Source organism: Numida meleagris, chromosome 6 (assembly GCF_002078875.1).
Source record: "Numida meleagris isolate 19003 breed g44 Domestic line chromosome 6, NumMel1.0, whole genome shotgun sequence".
Lineage (NCBI taxonomy): Eukaryota > Metazoa > Chordata > Aves > Galliformes > Numididae > Numida > Numida meleagris.
The window spans coordinates 19,661,134-19,680,880 of NC_034414.1; the positions used below are offsets into that span (position 1 = coordinate 19,661,134).

A 19,747-nucleotide genomic window follows, 5' to 3' on the forward strand; every position below is an offset into this window, starting at 1 on the left:
TTTCTATAGGTTATTCTTTTTTCAGTAGAGACGGAACTAGGTGCATTGCCAGATCTTGATTTTTTTTTTTTTTTCTCCAGACAGTCACAGATATTTTGGTCTGTTGGAAGGGAAAAGTCTTTTCATTAAATCACTTTATAACAGTTTCTCTGTTTATTTTCATGGCTAACAGAAAACAAATGATAAAAATTCCTAGTTCGACAGTAATGTTTTTATGTCTGTAGCTACAAGTGCTTGTTGGAAAAAGATTGGTCTCCTTGTTTGATCCTTCTGTTGAAAGATACAAATTAATCCTTGAAGTGTTTGCTCAGATGTGATGAATTAGAAGTGGATAAAATTACATTGTTGTCAGACTAACTCGCAGTCCAGCTCTACACCCCCAGTTTTGAGCACTGTCATCTAGCTCCGAGTTACTTGCTCATTTGAAGACCTGGGTTTTACATGGGTGTATCTGCCTTGTTTGAGATCTAGAGAGTTCTGATAGCTGGATTTCAAGCTGATAACCACAGATAAATGGGGGAAAAAAAGATCAGGGGAGGAAGAGCAGCAAATGCATCTCTCCTTGACTTAAAACAAATTTTGTGCCAAAAAAGTCAATAGAGTTACTAGGGTCACTAGATGAGAGAAGATGAGGAGTCCTCTATAATCTGGCAAGCAACATGAAATGCCATTGCCACCTTAAGTGTTGCCCCAGCAGTTGGAGCACGTGGCAGTGGGAGATTATCTTGGTGTGGCCCTATCTCCTATGCTAGAGCTGAGTTTTAGCCTCCAGCTCTTCATCCCTTTTACAATCAATGGTAAGAGAGAGTCCTGCTTGGTGGCTGCAACCACTGGCATCCTGCTGCCTCTCTTCTTTCTGTGATTGATAGATAGTAGGACTGTAATCATTAGATGTAGGTTTTGTTTTATAGTCTTCTAAAACAATTTAATCTTGGGAAGGGGAGATCTGAAGGAGTTTAGACTGAAGACCTCTGGGAGAAGACTATCTGTGTGATTCTTTAAGAGTTTTCAGGGCAAACTGGAGAGGAAAATTGTTCCATGATATATTCAGCACTTTGCGTAATGCTGTTCATTCCCACTAGCTGAAGCAGCCCCAAAACCATGAGGGTTTCTTGCTAAACTATATTAATGCCTCTCTTGGCACAATGATAGTTTCTCTCAGAAAAAAGAAAAAAAATTAAAAAAAATTGCAGACTACTGAATGCATAACAGGGACGTTACCAACAAACTGCTAATGGAGCTCTCCTGCAGAAACAAAGCAGCATTTACAAGGATGTCTTGTTCTTGGTAAAACTTCCAGTGGAAAGTAGTTGCTGGGAAAGGAAAATCTGATCTGAAGGAGCTGTGGAGATAGAGTACTTCTGCAGCTATTGCAGAAAAATTATGTAAGACTGGGGTCTAGTTTGGGGGCTTTGTTTTATGTTCAGATGCATGGGATCTGCAAAATGCAAACACATTGTGCCAGAAGTCTATTTTCCAGCAAATGTTCTCTTATCTCTGGCTTTATTAATCTCTGAAAATAGTTTAAGTAGGCTGTGGGTGTGGGGATGGTTCTTCTCACAGACTCTTTTGGTGACTAGCTTGTATTGAGAGGAGGCTTACAATGCCTGCTGTCAAACAGCTACCATTTTAGGTAAACTAGGAGAGATTGGTATCTCTGAATCCTGAAGAAGTGAAATTCAGGCTCTGGATTTGGCCTAAAGCTGATGATCTTTTCTTAAATCCCTGATGGAAATCTAAAATAAAGTTGTCTTAGCACTAAAATGGGATTGCAGACTATGAGACTGGGGAAAAAATGGGCCAGAGAGTCAGCTTACCTGCTCATCACTGACAAGAGCTTGTTATCTGTCTGGATGACTTTAGCAAGGGTTAAGGGAAACAATGTGTATCTTTCCATGAGCAGGAGCAAGCATGTTCCCTTGGTAAGAAGGAAGCCTTCAGGAAATCTGTCATGGGGCCCTGTGTTCTGCTGCTGTGGAATCAGGCTCGTAAATCCAAAGACCAAGTCTGGAAAAGATCTTTGTGATGGCATTGTTTCACCTTTGTGCAGAATGTGCAAAAGGACTTCTGCACAAAATTTAAGTATCTGTATATTAAATTACAAAATTTGTTCTCCTTACTTACACTTCTGAATTTAAACTTTCCCCTTGCAATTTAACACCAGTTAATACAAATACTGCTTTACTGAAGGCTTTCATTGCTGGGGGTAGGGTGCTATATGCAGTTACAGTGTCTGTAGTAGTGATAGGAGGATTGAAGGCTATCACAGGCATCTTAACCACCACTTGCTAGCCCTGTTAAGTGTCTACGCCTGATCTAAAGTAACACACGTCTTGTTATATAGCTCTGAAGAATGTCTGCTCTCTTCCCTGTACAAAAACTGTTAAAATAGTAACTTTACTGCTGGATGAAATCAGCTGTCACTCATTCAGCTCTTCTCGCTGTCAGCTTTGGGACTTCATGGTGGCAAATATTGGCACAATTACTTGTTTTGCAACAAAAATATGTTACACTGACTCTGCCTCCCAGACGCCTCTCAGTGTGTCATGAGTGAAGTCTGCCCTTGGCTCTTCAAGGTGCTGTAGCTTTTCTCTTCTGACAGTTTCTGATGTGGTTAGAATTGCCAGTAGAGAAATTGCTAGCGGATTGAAAACATTGGGCAGTGAAGCTGGTGAGGGGTCTGGAGCACGAACCTTATGAGGAGTGGCTGAGGGAGCTAGGATTGTTTCCTCTGGTGAAGAAGAGGTTCAGTGGTGACCTTATTGCTCTCTATGATTACCTGAAGGAAGGTTGTGTTGAGGTGGGAGTTGGCCTCTTCTCCCATGTAACTAGCAATAGGACTAGAGGGAATGGCCTCAAGTTGTGCTAGGGGAGATTCAGGTTGGATGTTAGGGTTGCTCTGTTTTTTTTCCCTTGTAACACTGTTGGCGGTGGGGCTTTGGTGTTTGCAGCAGGGTTGAGAGCTTGCTTAGGCCTCCTTGGCTGACCAGAACAAGGCAATGTGGAGGCAGATGACGAGCTCAGTGTGAAGCAGGGCTGGCCAGGTGGGAAGAAAGCTGTTCTTTTACACATAAAATGGTTAGTTAAAGTTTGCAGTATGTAAAAAATTTCCTTGTGCTGAGCGCTAGCTAAGTTAGAAGCACCGTGCAAATACACAGTATACCTCTATCTGATCATATCTTTTTTCCACCTTGTGCTGCATATCTTGTGGAAAAGAGAAGGCTTTGCTTTACATCTTCCGTGTGCGGTTCGGTTATACAACACTTCCCCTCCCCCCCCCCCCCCCCCCCATCTCTCTATTTTCTCCGACATCTCTGTTCTTCAAACTGCCAACTGAATCTGCTGCTTGTACTTGTCTGAAGTGGGAAGATTTTGAAGTTCAGCAGCTTTGCCAGAGCTTTTTTGTGGTTTTTATCCAAGTTGATTCTAACTTTGTTTCTGTGGTTCACTTGGGGCTACGTATTCATCAATATGAAGATGATGATCAGAAGGGAAAGTACAGGAATTTTGTATTTGGACAGCAATTGGTTCTCTATAAAATGAAAAGTAACCAACCAATACAGTTCTGTTTACTCTCAAAATATGTGGTTGTCAGAGCTCTTTTGCAGAAGCTCGTTATGGTATCTTTTTGTAATGAGCTGATAATGAGTTTATTCTCTTGCATAATGCTTCTGAAAAAAGCACAGTGTTTGTCTGTTCATCTTTTCTTCTGTTGATCATATTTTGTCCCTTTTTTTTCTGGTGAAATATATTTCTTTCTCTCCAGTTTCTCCTATTTTATATTAGCTGAATGGCTAACTCTATTTAAAGGTATCTGTAAAGTGCCTCTGTGAATGGTTTAGGCACCTCTGTTCTTGCATCTCTGCTAACTGAAATGGGAAGAGAAACCACGCTTGTTTTTCTGGCTGGCTGTGTTGAGTCATCCTTTAAGGGAGAAAGGCTGTTACTGTTGAAGAGCTCCTGAAGATTTGCCCAAATTTGCTCTTAGTGTGATAGGATATTTTTGCTCCTCCCCTTTCGGTCTTGCTCTTCTCCTTTCTTTTCACCTTCCAGGGCTGCTTCAATTTCTTCATCTTACTGCGAGTCTGTATCACAGCCTGATGTGGTGGGGAACCGCTAATCTGAGGTTCATTGTCTGCTTTCATTGCAGGCTGAGTCCTTGGATTTTGAAGTCTTGTTGATGCCAGTGAGACTGATACCTGGGCCTTCAAGAGACTTTCTGATAGCCCAGCTCCACTCCGTTCAAGCCTATGACTGGGGGTTTCACCGTAGCACCATCCTTTGCTCTCCAGTTGCACAAGATGGGTTCATTCAGAAGGCCCCGACCTCGCTTCATGAGCTCTCCAGTGCTCAGTGACCTGCCACGTTTCCAGGCGGCTCGGCAGGCCCTGCAGCTCAGCTCTAACTCGGCATGGAACAGGTGAGTAGCGTCTAATTTGTGTAGGACTGATCTTTGTACTTCAGACTATTCATGGCTAAGCTTGATTATTTATAAGCATGAATGAGTTTTTGGCATGCCTGAAGTTTGCCAGCATTCAAGGCCTCTGTGGAAGTGACAAAATCAGGCTTAGTAGTTTTTAGCCAGCCTCATTTTTAGCCAATGTTTTTTCAAAGATACTGTCTTGAAGTATGACAAAATTGCTCTATGTTAACAGTTCCACTTTTTCAGTACCTTTCAGGAAAACACATTGTTATTAGTGTAACAAAGGTCAGTTTCTTAATGCACAGCAGGAATTTATTTGCATATCATGAAGCTTTTACCGCAGTTGAGTTCTTCTGACAACTACTAATCTTGTGGCTTCTACTTCTGTCAGCATTTCATACTGGCAGTCAAATGCTGTCTGCAGTGCATGTCATGCAGCAATGACCACTGGAAAAATGATGTGCAAGGTGAAGTGTGAGATGGCCTGCTGCTACTAAAATTCGGTGTTTCCACTTTTGTCTACCATCTTGCACCATCTTTGTGCTCTGCAGACCCCTTTCTCTTGCTGAACTAGATCTGCTTACTAATGTCACACAAACGTAGCCCAGCAAAAGCATCCCATGGTTTGTGCTAGGATAGAAAGCTGAGGTCAGTGAAGTTTACAAGTGCCAAACTTGTTTGCAGAAGAGAATGTCTATTAAGCGAATGGCACCTCCTCTTGTTGGCTGTGGTTTAGCAGCTGTAAAAGCTTGCCATCCTGTTTCTTCAGGACTTCCTCTGCACTGATCAGAAAAGTATTAGATATCCCTCAACAGCTGTTGCCCCACCTTACATGCATTAGCAAGGCTTGAAGATGGGCCTGCCTGAAGTGATGCTGGCTGCAGAAGGTCTTCCAGCACAGCCAGGATCCTGCCAGATGCTGCCGGCTGGGTGGCTCAGCTGGTCCTGTCATCATTGCTGAATAATGCAATGTGATGTGTTTGGCAGACACTGCCAAAAATCTGTCTCTCCTCATATCTACTAACATGCAGCACGTAGCAGAGATTCCCTAACCAGTTGTTTTAAAGATCTCCTGTGAATGTGCTCTTTGTGAATGGTGTCCCTGTGATGACTTTCCCTCTCTTACTCTAAGTGCAATTTAAGACTAGTTCTGCTCTTTCTCCCATGAGAGATGTAGGTAAACAAGAGTTATGATTTCGAAGGAGGAAAAAGTGGAAGTATTTAAGTGCAATTAACCTTTCCCACCCCCATTTTAACCACTCAGCTTTTGGTGACTATCTCATGTTGCACTCTGTGTTAAATCATACTGGCGGCTAATATTTATAGATGTTGTACTGTCTCATTTATGTTTTGGCAGTGTTCAAACAGCAGTGATAAATGTGTTTAAAGGGGGAGGCTTGCAGAACAATGAACTTTATACCCTCAATGAAAATATCAGGTAGGTTGCTGAAGTGAATGGAAAAGGGATTTTTGTTGCTGCTTGTTTGGTATTTCCTTGTTTTTGTTCCCAAGCAGAAAGGTAGTGAGAGGAGATGGGTGGGAGAAATATGGATATGTAGGAGAGAACTTAAACATGTATTCAGAATTTCAGGCTGGCTTCCTGCTTTTTTTGCTGTGGGGTGGTGTGAAGGGCATTGGGCTTTTAGATAATGTTTCATTGACTCATGTGGATGTGGAGCTCTGACAAATAAAGGGTTGAGTTAGAATACAAGGATTTTGTCCCTTCTACGGAATTTTCCTCTTAGGCCTGTTTCCCTCCCCCCGTTTTTATAAGGACATTCATAACAGTAGTAACGTTTTCTGTCATTGTTTTTTTCTAAAACCAAGCTTCTCAGAACCACTGAGCATTTAAACAAAAAAAAAAAAAAGTAAAATATAGTGTTTCACATAAAAGTTTTCTAGTGACTACAGAAAAAGACCAGAAAATACTAACCCTAAAGATTAAAAAAGCCTAGAAGTCTAACAGTGATGATAAAAGTATCATTTTTTTATTTTAAGCAAGTCTCGTGGTTGTCTGTGGTTTCGGTCTGATTACTTGGAAACTTCAGTTAATGATAGATAGGATTATAGAGCAGATACAGAGCAGTTTATTCTTGTGCTGATTCCAAGTGGTGCTAAGAGGAATATTGACAGTTCACAATTGTAGTTCCTTATTTCTCCTCTTTCTCACTCCATCCATATTCATCCATCATGAATGCTGTCATATAGGTCTCAACTTCCACATTTGTATACTTACCCCATCCCTATTGCATTTTTGCTGTATGCCAAGTAAAGCGGTTAGTGGTGCCAAGAACTCAGTGAGCAGCAAACTACCCCTTTTCCTACTGCCAAAATAAATGCAGGACATGAATCTCTGTCCTACTTGATCTGGTCCCAAGGTAAAAGCTTCATAAAGTTGCAATATCTTACGCTTGAACTGTATTTAAATGTTCTCAAGGCAGAAGTCCTCAAGTTAGATTTGAGTACTTGCAGCAGTATTAATTCTCCATGGGATGAGGATTTCTGTATGTGAAAGGGAAAAACAAATGTCGTAAGCCTTTGGAAACACCCTAACCCACAGCCCACAGCGTACTGGAGGACTGGCTTTGGGTTTTGTGACTTGTCTCCTACGCTGCTGCTCACTGCAGTGGCTGCAGCCTGCTTTCCTGAACTGGTGCGAGTAGGTACTCCTTCCTAGCCTCATAAGGAAGGAGGTATGCTGGAGAGAATAGCCCCTTTGGCTGGGCTTGGCTGCTGTGGCTGGGCTGTGCTCTGCTAGCCTCAGTCACCAGAGTCAGTCTGGACTGTCAAGAGCTGGGTGAAGAGCAAGAAATTCTTGGTGAAATTTGTATGCTTCATACATGTAGGGTACAAAGTGGTGGTGGTGGTGGGAGGGGAAGTAAACTTTTCCACTCGCAGGCAGGACTTGGAAGCTCTCACCTTGAAACTATTGTTCCTACAGGTGCCTGAGCATTGCTTACATCTCAGAATGTCATTCTCTGAATAGGCTATTTTAACATTCAAGCAGCTCATCAAATCAGTCTAAGGAGCAAAGGGCATGCAACTGCGTGCATGTTTGTATATGCATCTGCAGCTTTGCACCTGTGATTCTTGATATAGCTCTCAACAAAATGTCAGTGTAGTGTGTACGAGGTGGGTTTCTAGCCTGACAGTGGGCAAGAAACCAAGCCCGTCAGAAGCCAACTCTTTTGTGCCATTAGATTGAGCTGCTGCATCTTCCTCCTTTGTATTTCTCCACTCAGATCATCAGTGGAAGTTAGCAGATGCAGCGTTCTAATAGCTACAGACTCTGCACAGTGCTCAATTGTTTGACAGTGGGAGAAGAGGAAAATTTTAAAGTCGGGCAGTAATGACAGAGCTAGAAGATGAGCAGCTAGTAACATCTCGCTCTGGATTGCTCTCGCTAAGCCTTTATCTTGCTGTGATTTGATAGCATCTCACTGGATACTTTTTTTTTTTTTAATTGCTCTGAAAGTTAATAGTTGTGGCAAGAGGAAACAATGCCATTGAGAGGTGGGATATAGGATGCAAGGAGTGACCTCGTCATATTTAGGTTCTCTTTGTCATTGGGTTCTCTTTGGAGCGCGTGCTTTTGTTTGCAGGGCTGGATGGGATGGTCCACTCGAGAGAGCCAGTGTCCTGCCAGGGCTGGCAAATTAGCTGATCAAAAGCCCTCAGGATTCTACTGAAGCCAGTAGAAGAGAATCTCACAAACCAGCCCTCAAAGACTTATCTGCTTTATCCATCTTGCAGAAATAGAAATGTACTTTGAGGTGGGTGCGGTGAATGTAACTCATCTGAGAAAGATGTGAAGGTGCCTCTGTGCTTTCTGAATAAATGTAGAAATTTTGCGAAATGCTTGGTGAGGAAGATTGCAGTCAAGATCTACGTTCACCAAAGATTAGAAAAAAGAGCTGTAGTTTGTTAGTGAGAACCCAGCCTGAGAACTGGATGTCCCAGATGCTATTTTTGAGCACTCTTAGTAATGCTTCACTTTAGTGAAAAGCAAAACTCTTAAACCAGCAAAAAAAAAAAAAAAAAAAAAAAAAAAGCAGTGTTTTGCAGTGGGAAGCGTTGGGCACCTTTTAAATCTTAGGCGGAATTTACTGCTGCAAAATTTACCATCATAGTTACTGAAAGCTGAAAGTTCACATGATCTGAACTATGTGAGCTGTTTTTACGATGCTGCTTTTGATTTAAAACAACCCTGTTTTTCATCTCAGGATTTAGAGCAATAAATATATATTGGAACTTGAAACTTTTTATCATAGCCAGATTTAAAATCCAACAGTTTTTAGTGATAAGTATTTGTTGAGTGGCTTCTGCTTGCACGTATGTAAACAACAAGAACTACTAAATTTCTAGAAACGTTTTCTTGAAAAATATGCTTTGTTTTCTGGTTTTTGGTTTTTATGCGGTAGCCATGGGGAAGCCACAGCTGCTGCTTGCATGTTTACTTCATAGCTTCTCTCCTTATCCTCCCACCTTCTACTTCCAAGAGAAAAGGAAGTACTGCAGTGGGGAGATATGCTATTTTCAGTGCAATGGAAGGTGACTCCACTTAAAGAAATATCAGAAAAAAGATACAAAGTTTTCATTTAGTTTGAAGTTCATTACTTTCCAGCTTCTTATGCATTCAGGGACGTTAATGTGTTTTTCTGTTTGTTCCAGGTAAGTGGCTTATAAACAGGAGGTTTCAGGGAAACTGTTTCTTCATTATTTTATAATAGCTTTTGTAGGCATTGGAAGAATGTATACTTAGATGTAAAAGAAATCTAATTGTTGCCAAAAGGACATGCTCATATATATTCAGATATCTTCGGTATGACTGGTAGTGAAGTGTGAATTTTCTTGTAAGAAATGACCAGCAATGGCTGTTACTTCATGGATCTATTCCTTCTGTCTACAGGCGGCTGCTGAAGAGTGAACTGGGATCCTTCATCACTGATTACTTTCAGGTACTATATGATTTACTTGCTCACTTCTTGAGATTTGGTCTGTTCAGCTTTTTAGCATATAGGAGTCCTTTTCACAAGCATGTAACCTGCAAGTTTCATTTGTATTTTGCCGTGAAAGATCGTGGAGGCACAGAATATCTTTTAATGTGGCCCATATAGCCCTCAAGGTAATTGTATTTATGGGTGTATATGCTAAATTAGGGGTAATCTTCCTTTGCACTTAAGAAGGGCTACCAGCCACGTGCCAAAAACCAAGGGATTCACTCGAACTATACCTTCTCCTTCTATTCTTTTTTTTTTTTTTTTTTGCTTTTTTCACTAACATTGAGGATTCTGGACTAGGTTAGCTGAAACAGGGACTAGTAAAGGGGAAGAGAAAATATAAAGGCTTTCTGTTTCAGGGGGTGCAGATAAGGAAGTCCCTATCAGCAGGAAATCGACCTGGTTACTGTTTGCCTTCTAGAATATAGATGCAATCTGTAAAAAAGCAAAAGGTTAAGGATTAGGGAAGATGCAATCAGTCAAAAATCTGTTATTGCTTCTTACTGATGTTGTCCAGATAGACCAAGGCTCACATGCAACCACATGAAAGCATGTGTAAGATGATCTTGAGAGAACACCAATGGCTTTCAGTATTGCAAGTTTTTCAGTGTAGTGTTGATTTAAAAAGAAAAGGAGGTTGCTGAAAACGAGGGATTTTTTTTTGTTGGTTTTATTCCTTTTGAGTAAGAGAGAATTTCAGTACTTTCTGAAGTGGCTGATGCTGCTGTGTGCTATGTTAATAGTTTTAAAGGGGGGAGGTGAAAAGCGTGTTTCCTATCAGTATTAGATTTCTTGACTTAAAAAAAAAAAATCCCCACTGTACTATCAAGTGAGAAGCAAACTCTGCACTGGTAGTTTTGTTTCACTTCTTTAGCCCCTATCTTGTACAACTTTCTTACTGGAAAGAGGCAGCTCCTGGTGGTAAGTCGTGGGATGTTTCCTCAAAGGGAAGCACAGCAGAAAGGTGGTGAACCTGTAGTTCAAACCCATAGAGCTGCTGGATGAAATGGAAATCCGTTGCTATCCTTGCTAACTTGAAAGCGGGCAGTCAAAGCTTTGCAGATAAATATATGTGGAAAAACTCAACTTTGAAAAAGCTTCATTAAGAGCCCACGTGCTGTGGTGTTAGGCATGGCATGGTAGTCTGGAAAAGGTAAAGAATTTCCAGAGGCAGCTTCATGCCTCTGTAAGGCTGAGCAGAGCACCAAGCCACGCGTGTTTCTGAGGGATGTGGGGCGCTGACGCACAGCTATTATCTGGCTTTGAAGATTCAGTGCATACTGGGGAAGGCCTGGGTGGCTTCCAGTGCTGAACAAGATGCAGCTGCATTGTGTCAGTGCACGAGGCTGCCCCAAGATGCCTGGGGACAGTGCTGATGCTGGGGTTTGGGTGTGTTGGTGTCTTCCTCCAGCTTACAGATCTCCTGCCTGTTGTGATTATGCCAGAGCCAGTGATGTTAGCTGCTGCTCCTTAGATTTTCTAGTTGTAGAGATAAGGATAGAAAACATGGCTTGTGTTACGATCTGTTCACCACTGCCAGCTGGACCTGCGTTGTGTTGCTGATGGCAAGCAGAGGACACCTGACCCCTTCCTGGGAGAAGGAGCTGATCACCAGCACTGCTTGCCACAAAAGCAGATGTGAGAATGTACTCTTGCACCCTGATGGCAGGGCTGTATTACTTCATTTGAAGGTTGCAGTCACAGTGTATGTGTTCAGCACTACCGTGGCCTTTGCCTCAGAGAGCTTGCAGTGCAAGGGTTAGACTGCAGTCTGTTCTGAATTTGTTTTTCTGTCAGCCTGTCTGCTCACCCTTGTACAAATATCTCAGCGTATACGTAGCAGTTCAGCTGCTGTTCTCTCACTGAATCCTGGGACTAAAATTTATTTTTGGGCATTTTTTTTAAACTCAACTTTAAAAGAAGTAACTTGGTATCCATCAGACTTAGCCTGAAGCAAAACTCTCAGTGCTGGCAAGCCATGAGACAAGCAATGTGAGATAAAGGCTGTTGTAGGAAATTATCTTTTTTTTTTCCCCTGCTGTGAGTTAAGATGCATATTTCTGATTCTAGACTGACAGTATATGCCAGTGGTAAATGTTACTGTTCCCTCTGAATGTCTTTATTCAAAGAAATCCCAGGGCCGTGGAATGGGGAAAGACTGTTCATGTGACAAAAAAGGGCTGATACAATTATTTTATTTGTCTGTGGATTCAGTTTCACTGTTGATGCCAGCTGACTGAAAGCTATGTTGCTCCACCAAATGATTTGGCTGAAAAAGAAAAGGGGAAAAAAAGATTTAAAAAAGTTTTCAGTTGGGTTGACTGCCACATTGGTCATGTGCTCATCCCTTCTGACAGCAGGGAGGTGATGAGAGCTGGTCACCAGGATGAGGAGGGGAGTAGAAATGTGTATTTTGGTACAAACTATTTCTGCATCTCTTAAAGCCCTTTTGAGAAGCTATCCTGAGAACTGAGTTTACTGTTAGGTTGAAAGTGAACCTGAGGGATCTGCTCTCATTTGTAACCTGGCAGTTTTAAATATCCTAGCAGCAATTAGAACAGCTAATTGGTTCATGTAATACTTGGATGTAACAAAATAACTTAAATGTTATCCATTTCTTATGCTGCAGCACTTGTAACAGGAGCCACTAAAATCATTTTGGTAAATCATTATATTAAGTTTACTTTATACTCACACAGAGAGACAATTTTTTCTAACCACTGAATGTTTAAGACTAAAATTGAGCAAAGATTTTACTAGCAAAACAAAGCTACTTTTGTGTTCAGCTTGACTTGATTACTCACAAGTCACTTTCACCAACTCCCATGAAAATTACCAGGTTTTAGCTGCTGACGTTGCTGAAGGAATGTTTAGGAAACTGATGGCATTTAAGCGGTCTTTCTCTATGACCAAACCTTCGTCATACCAGAGTCTGGTTTGTGTTTGAAAGAGAGATATAATTCCTACAAGGGCTGTGGTAGAAAGCCAGACGTTTCATTCTGAAGGAGATTTGTGTTTATAAGTATGCTGCTTTATCAACCCAATTAGATATACAAGCCATATCCTTGGGTCAGAATCTGAGTGCAAATGCCAAATAGCTGGGACTCAGCGTACTCAATATTTGCTGCAGATTTGCCTTAGTTGCTTCAGGTTTTCCAGCACTGAATGTATCCCTGACCTGATACAATAGCTTCCTGCTGCTGCAGAGGGGTGTGTTGCACCCTCTCCTCTGCTCAGTAGCTCTGCGGAGCTCCGTCTGCTCTCACCACTGGGTTAGCTGGCTGGCAGGTGAGGAAGCCACGGGCAGGGATCCTATGTTAAGATGCCAGTGTTTGGAGGAACACGGTGAACTGCAACTGCTCTGGGGCAGCTGTGAGACTTTTCAGGTAAGCTCTTTTCATGCTGTTTGATCCTTACAGTTGCGAAGAATACTTCTGAAATGTAAAACTGTGTACTGATGCATTATCTTTCTGATTCTGCATATAGCCTGAAAGCAAACCTTTGGAGATGAACTGTTTCTTTTCATTCTCCGAGGCTTGTTAATCTTGAAACTCGCAGAGGAAAATGGAAACGTTAGCTCTTTCACGGCTAACCGCTTTAGCAGAACTGCCTGGTTTGTGCACGTTAACCCTCAACTATCTCCTCCCATGGCAGAGACCCCATCCCTTCTCCAGCACCACCACCTTGACCCATGCCCAGGAATGGCATATGCAGACCTGAAGCCCATTGGCTCTGGTGCCAAAAGTTGTGGATGAAGGATGGCCAGCTGGGTAGGTGTACTCATTTACTTCAGTGAGAGCTTTGACATTTCGGAAATAGAAGTGAGGCTGTTACATAACTCCTAGCCTGTTGCAGTGCGTGCTCCAGGAGGCAGGGAGTCCTGACTCAAGGTTAGGCTCTGTTTTCTGTCTGTATGCAAAATCATGTAAACCACAGTGCACAAGACTCATGTTGCTGGCGTGTCAAAGTCAAAATAACAAGATAAGAGTGGATAAGTGCAAAACTAAGCAGTGACAGTCCAAGCCCTGATCCAAGCCAAAATGGATTTTCTGCCTTTGTTGCTGTTAAGAGTTCAGTCAGCGGGGAGTGCATCCATCCCTCTGCCAAGGAAAGCATGCACTTGCCCTTTGCTTAAATTGCTGTTCTATCTCTGACCAGGACTCTGCCCTGTCCAGTGTCTCTTTTGATGCATTTTCTCTCTTGCAAGTCTGCTTTTAAAGTTGTGCTAACAGCAGAAAACACTGTGTGCCGCTCTGTCCTGCCCACTCAAATAGAAAACTGGTGTGTGTGATGCTTCCCTTCCCGATGCCAGGCTTCTACTTTTGCCCATTTCATAGAAAGGCAAGGCACAGCAGCTCGGGTGCTGAAGCGGCTGTTGCAGCTCAGTAAGGGCACCACTCGCTCTGCCTGCTGGGCCTCCCTTGTGCCTGTGGCTGGAGTGGTGCTGCCTGTGAGGGAGCAGAACGCCTCCACCCCCGGGTATGATCTGTGGGGCTCAGCTGTGCTCTGCAGCCGTCCTGTGGGGGAGGCTGCTCTTTGCTATTGTATTTCCATCTTCAGTGTCTGAGTACCCCTCCTCAGGCTGGTCTGCTGATTATTTCTGTTTTATCTGGTGCTTTCTAGGGCCTGAACAGGCACAGCACAACTCTAGAGGATCCAGCTTTGTTAGCATGGGGGGCCTGGGCCAGTTCAGCCCCCGGGCTTTGAGCCCAGTGCAGGACCCAGTCCTAGGTGGCTGTGGTAGAAGATGCCTGCCTTCAGGTCTATACATCTCTTCTCTGTGAATGTGCATGATTCACTGGTTGTTACCGCTCAAAACTTCCTGCGGGGCTGTCCCCTCTTGGGGCTGTCCGCAGGCAGGCTCCACGTGGGGACACGCTTATGGTAGCAGAGCTGTGTGGGCATGGCCACGTGGGATTTTCCTGTAGCTGCTGCCAAGCGGGGGCATTGCGGTCTGGGTCACGGCGGAGCTGCCTACTCGTCTGCCTGCTCTGCCCTCCTCCTTACTCCCTCTGCTTCGCTTTCTCTCTTTGTGTGGGGTTTCTTATTTTTAGTCTGGATTTTGAGCAAGGCTGTCTCTAGAAGAGTATTTTAGGATATTGCTTCATTTTTTTCTCTAGCTGTTTGTTTTCTATGTAGGATCAAAATGTTTTCTGTGTTTCTATCACTGTTTTCCCCTCTTTCTAGAAAGAAAATAAAAATGGGGGAAGGATGTATGCTTTGGGTTGGAAATTCTGCAGCTTACAGAGACTTGCATTTTTAAAACACTGCCAGAATTAGGTAGGTGTTTGTGTGCAGCTGGCATGCTGACTAGCAACTTGTTAAAACCCGGTAAATAAATTTGAGTGGTACTGTTTTCTCAAATTAATGTCAGACCATCCTGGAAACAGTGGCTCTGAGCTTGCAGAGCCTGGAGAGGTGCATTTAACACTAGAATACAAAGCCCCAGTTGGTTTGAAGGGGGATGCATTTAAGAAATGATGGTATGTGTGGAAGAGAGACTTTTTTTCCATCCAGTAAAATGGGGCCAATTATTTTGTGCTTGCTCTGGACCAGTTTTTTTCTGTTCCAAGATTATATTTCTGCTTGATCAGTTAGTATTTATTTGTTCATTTTAATGTGGCTTTTTAGAATTGGAGTTTTTAGAATTTAGAATTCGGCTTGGAGAGCTGAAAGGAAAATAATTTTTTTTTCTGTAATTAAATGGGTGTTCAAGCATACTTTTTTCCTCAGTGTGGTGATTTATTGGGAAATATTACTATTTTTGGATTAGGGACAATTCCTCTGTGCCTTGCTAACGTTCAGATACAAGACGTTCAGATAAGATGTGACATTTCCTGTGATGGCTTAAGCTTTCTCAGTCTTTTCTGTGAGCGGTTGTCCAAAACTCAGCTGCTTTTCACTGCTTTCGGCTCGATCATACCCCTCCAGCAGCACAAGCTGCATCGGTGGAAGGACTGTCACCCAGAGCAGCTCCTGCTGGTTCTGTACAGGCCATTTCTGTGGCCAGGCACCTGCACCTCCCACGGGCAGTGTCTCGTTTGCTTCTGGCTAAGTCAGCTGGGTTTGCTTGGACTCCTCATGCTGTGCCATCAGGCACTCTGGCTGATTTTGGTCAGAGCGTAGCAGGACCCCACACAGGCTTTTTCAGATAAATGCATCCTTCAAGCTTGCTTGGTGCAAGTCTCTACTTGATCCTGCTCGTAAAAATAAGATTTTCTTCTTCTTTCAGCTCTGTGCCTCTGTTTTGCCTCTGGCATTCAGGGATAAAGCAGTAATGAAACCCATAACCTAGGCAAAGTCTGATACAGACTTTTGCCAAGGCTACCTTTATTACATTGTATTGATTTGTCAGCAAACCATGTAGGATTTTTTTAATGAAATTTACTTACCTGTCTTGCTTGATCTGAGAAGAGAACATTCGAGTTGAATCAGTTTCTAAGCCTGTGACTTGAGCAGAAAAGAGAAAATTTGAGATGTTTGAAACATCTGCCACGACTACATGTTGTGGAACTGAACTTTTTTCTTAGAAGCCCTAAGAATGAGATTATGTAATCTATATATTACATGGAAATAGATACATTCATAAAGCATAAAGTAGGAAAAAATTATTCTGATCTGGGAATATCAAGAGTCCAGAAAAGCAGACTTATTTTCAGAAGAATTTGATGGCTTTTTGAGCTGGTGTCGGCAGCTGGGGGCGGTGGGACTGGTGCTGCTGGAGCTGCCCGGGTGGTTGCCCAGGTGTCAGGAGCAGCAGGGACCAGAGCAGACCAGGCTTGGGAGGCACACAGCCTGAGACCTGGGAGCATCTACTCACTGTCACTAGCATTGTAGATTGTAGAGTGCTCTGCTGGCACCCACAGCTCTTTGACTGTAGTTTAATTAGAGTCATTTGTACACTATTTGTGAATGGATTCAGAAGGTCACACGCAGAAGTCCTTAGGCAATTTTTAGCATGTTCCTGTGACAAACAGGAATGTTCAGGTCAGCTCTGATTCCTGAGCTGGAATTGCTAGTGTTGTTGGATAGTAGACTATGGAAAAGTTTTGTAGTTTGACTGGACTGTGTGGATAAGATTGTTTCTGTACTGTGCCAGAGCTAGCAAAGGTTAATCTTGTGACTTGGATGGGCAATTCAAATAACTTCATCCTGTGTTTTGACCCTAGAATGCTCTGTTTCTGTTGTGTAACTAATTTAAAAGAAACCTGTATTTTCCATTACTTTGAGAATAAGACTTTACTAAATATTTTTGGGTTTGAATTCTGAGGGGAAAAGGAAAAAGGATTCCTGCTAGTAGGATTAAATTAGCTTAAAACAGACGTGACCATTGACTCTTTTTCTCTTGTATACACTGTGTAACATTTAAGTGTTATTGCTACTGCCAGAGTTAACCACTGGCAGAGAGGGGGGCCATTCCTCCCTCCTGTCATGACCAAACTCTGAGTACAAATTAGGGGACTCTGCATCAATACAGTGTATCCAGAGATGGGATGTATGGGACAGGGGGTGGGGGAGGCCTGCAGTCCCAGTTCAGTATTGGCTTTTGCAGTAGGACAGATGCAGAGGTGGACTGCTCTCTTAGCCTGGGCAAGCTCATGATGTTACCTGTTTGTGTTGTGACCGAAGCAGGCTGGTACATGGTTACGGTAGAAGGCAGGTCTGACATCCAAAGCAGCAACACGGGCAGGTTTGTGGTACAGCAGGAGGTGATGTGGCAGAATGTTGTAAAGGCAGTGTTCGCATTTGCTTCTCAGCTGCTGAAGCAGTTGAGACATGCAGCTTTGACCTGGTTACCCATGAAAGGTCTTCCTCTGCGCTTTTAAACAAGTGTTTCAAGTATGTGCTGGGTCTGTTGTGTACCCCCAAGAGGCTGCATCAGAGGGAGTTGATGAGCGTGCAGAACTTGCAGTGAGACCAGGTCTGGCGGCAGTGCTTTGAGCAAGTACTATGGCATGACTGATCTTCAACTGTGTATAAAGTGGGTAACATCTGAAAAAAAGAAGCACGCACGTTCTTCCATGTTTATTTTGAATAATGGAAAAGGCAAATGCATCTCTCTCTCTCTTCTCTTTTGGCAGAACCAGCTCCTTGCGAAAGGCTTGCTGTTCATAGAGGAGAAGATTAAGCTGTGTGAAGGCAAGTACAGTAAGAAACCCATTTTGGAGTGGGGGTACTTGTGGGCCCTTTTGAGTCATGCTTTGATGTTTGGCCAGAGGAGATAATTCAGACAACTGAAGAGCATACAGCCCTTTCTGGTACTACCTGAGGGCGTCACACAAACTCTTGGGGTCAGGTTGCTCTGCAGTCTGTGCACAGCCTGGAGAGCTGTTTGCAGAACCGTGTGGCTGCAGTATTCCTGCCAGCCATGGCTTTACCACAGGAGTGGTAGTGTGGGTCTTGGGTGGCATTTGAACCTGGGCTCAATGAACTTCTAGGCTGGATGTGAATCCTGTTGTGAAACTGTGCCGAGTGTCCTCCGCCTTTTATTTCTGAATGTGATTTGCAGCTCTATAGTCTGACTGTTTGGACTCTTGGGAGCATGATTTTAGTTACAGCAGTACTGTGTCATTAAGCTTTTGAGAGCTGAGCTAACAGGTCTTGTGTAAATGTAAAGAGAAAATGGTCATGTGTTTGGGATTGAAATTCTTCAGGATAGAAGCGAACCATTCATGAAGATCTGTTCAAACCACTGGGTTCAGATGCCTGCTGCCACAGAGCCTGTGGACCAAGGCCAGCTTGGAGCAGCAAGGCTAAGGGGTAGCTATTGGGGGAGTTAGTCTTGTCATTAATGGTCTGCTCAAGCAGAGAGTGCTGACTGGAACACACATCTTTATTCAAAACTAGGCTACCATTTGATTTGACCCAGTTTTGCAGCCTGTAGGGAAGATCCTTTGCTAATCATCAGCTTGCTGTATCTGGGTCATTAAATGCCAGTAGACACTTCTAATCTTGTGTCATTGTTGGTGCTGAATTACTCCACACTGTTCTTCATCAAGTGACTTGTCCATCTGGCCAGCAGGCTGTGGGACTGACTGGACCTTGGTGATGGAGCTGTGTGGTTGCCAGCCCTCTGCTTGGTGTGTGCTTCTTTAGCACAGACACTGTAATTGAGGGGGGAAAAGGCAGATTTATGCACTTTTCATGAATGTGGGTACCTGCCATGCTGCCACCAGCTCTTCAGACTAGACACTGTATGGCTTATCACAGTCTGATATTTTGTTTTTTTTTTTAATGTTTATTCATATAAATCTATTCACATTTCTGCTATAGCATGAAGAAAAGTGAGTTGCAATCTACAATAAACTGAGAGCAGACGGGGAGTAGTTTGCAGCCTGTGAAGTAGTTTAGGTGGGATGAAATTTCCCAGGCGGACAGCAAATCCCCCTTGCTATGCTTTATTTTTCTTCCCCCAGTTTGAAGTGACCCTGGAGCCACTGCACACATGCAGGCTGGCATCTCTGCATGAGATGACTCATGACCACTTTTCCTTCATAACATGTAGACTTGTTCCAGGTCCTGTGGTCGCAGCAACAAGAACTTCTTGTACGCCTTTTCTGTTAATTCTGTCTTACTGGAAAATTTCTCCTGTCCCGGTACTCAAAGATGGAATCGCGTTCCTGCTGCGGGGCATGACAGTGTTTTACTGCGTCTGGTTTTTCTTACCTCAGTCTCATATTTTAATGTAATTTTTCTTAATATACTGTCAGACTCTTTTTCAATGCCTGTAGGATTTATAATTTCTTGAAGAAATGAACCACTCTCCGTTCCCCTTCAGAAGGAAAAGTATTCTGGCATTTCTCTTCTAGTTCCACACAGACAAATTGCAGTCCTGGGGAAGAGACAGAGGGGGGAGAAGTTCACCTGTTTCCTGTTGTCTTTTTCACTTATGGCTGGCAGTTTCTGGCAGTGGGTATCTGTTATGGGGGTGCTGGGTAGGTCTCACGTGCTCCGCTTCTGAAGCTGGTGTCATATCTGAGATACTTCCCTCTCGGCACTCCTGCAGTCAGTGAGGTCTCTGCTTGAAAGGAAACATCTGCAGAACGTGGTCCTGCTGACTCTTCCCTCTGACTGGGTCATAAGCAACATGACCAATGGGCAACCCACTGAAAGCCCACGTGGAAGTCTCCAGATAGGGAAAACACTTCAGTGCATAGTGATAAGGCTTCCCTTAGATGCAATTTTATTGTGTTCCAGTTCCTAATTTAAGCTTGAGGCTGAGACTTTGAAGCTGCCTTGAGCAGCCGTCTTCATTTACTGCTCCTTGAGTCTTGACTACTTGAGAGCTCCTCCATATGAGGCTCTGTGAGAGGTACCCTGGGAA

General features: G+C 43.3%; 1 protein-coding gene across 9 annotated transcripts in view; it reads left to right on the forward strand.

The window, feature by feature from the left end:
- The window catches only part of PRR5L (proline rich 5 like), a 66,898-nt gene that overhangs the window by 31,745 nt on the left and 15,406 nt on the right, over positions 1-19,747 (forward strand). For 8 of the 9 annotated variants that reach the window (XM_021401804.1, XM_021401806.1, XM_021401803.1 and 5 more), the window contains 4 exons: positions 4,151-4,420; positions 5,781-5,861; positions 9,333-9,381; positions 17,505-17,562. In XM_021401804.1, coding sequence (XP_021257479.1) covers positions 4,251-4,420; positions 5,781-5,861; positions 9,333-9,381; positions 17,505-17,562 — 358 coding nt within the window. In that variant the 5' untranslated portion in view covers positions 4,151-4,250. The remainder of the gene's footprint in view (positions 1-4,150; positions 4,421-5,780; positions 5,862-9,332; positions 9,382-17,504; positions 17,563-19,747) is intronic. The other variant, XM_021401810.1, reaches the window with a different exon arrangement.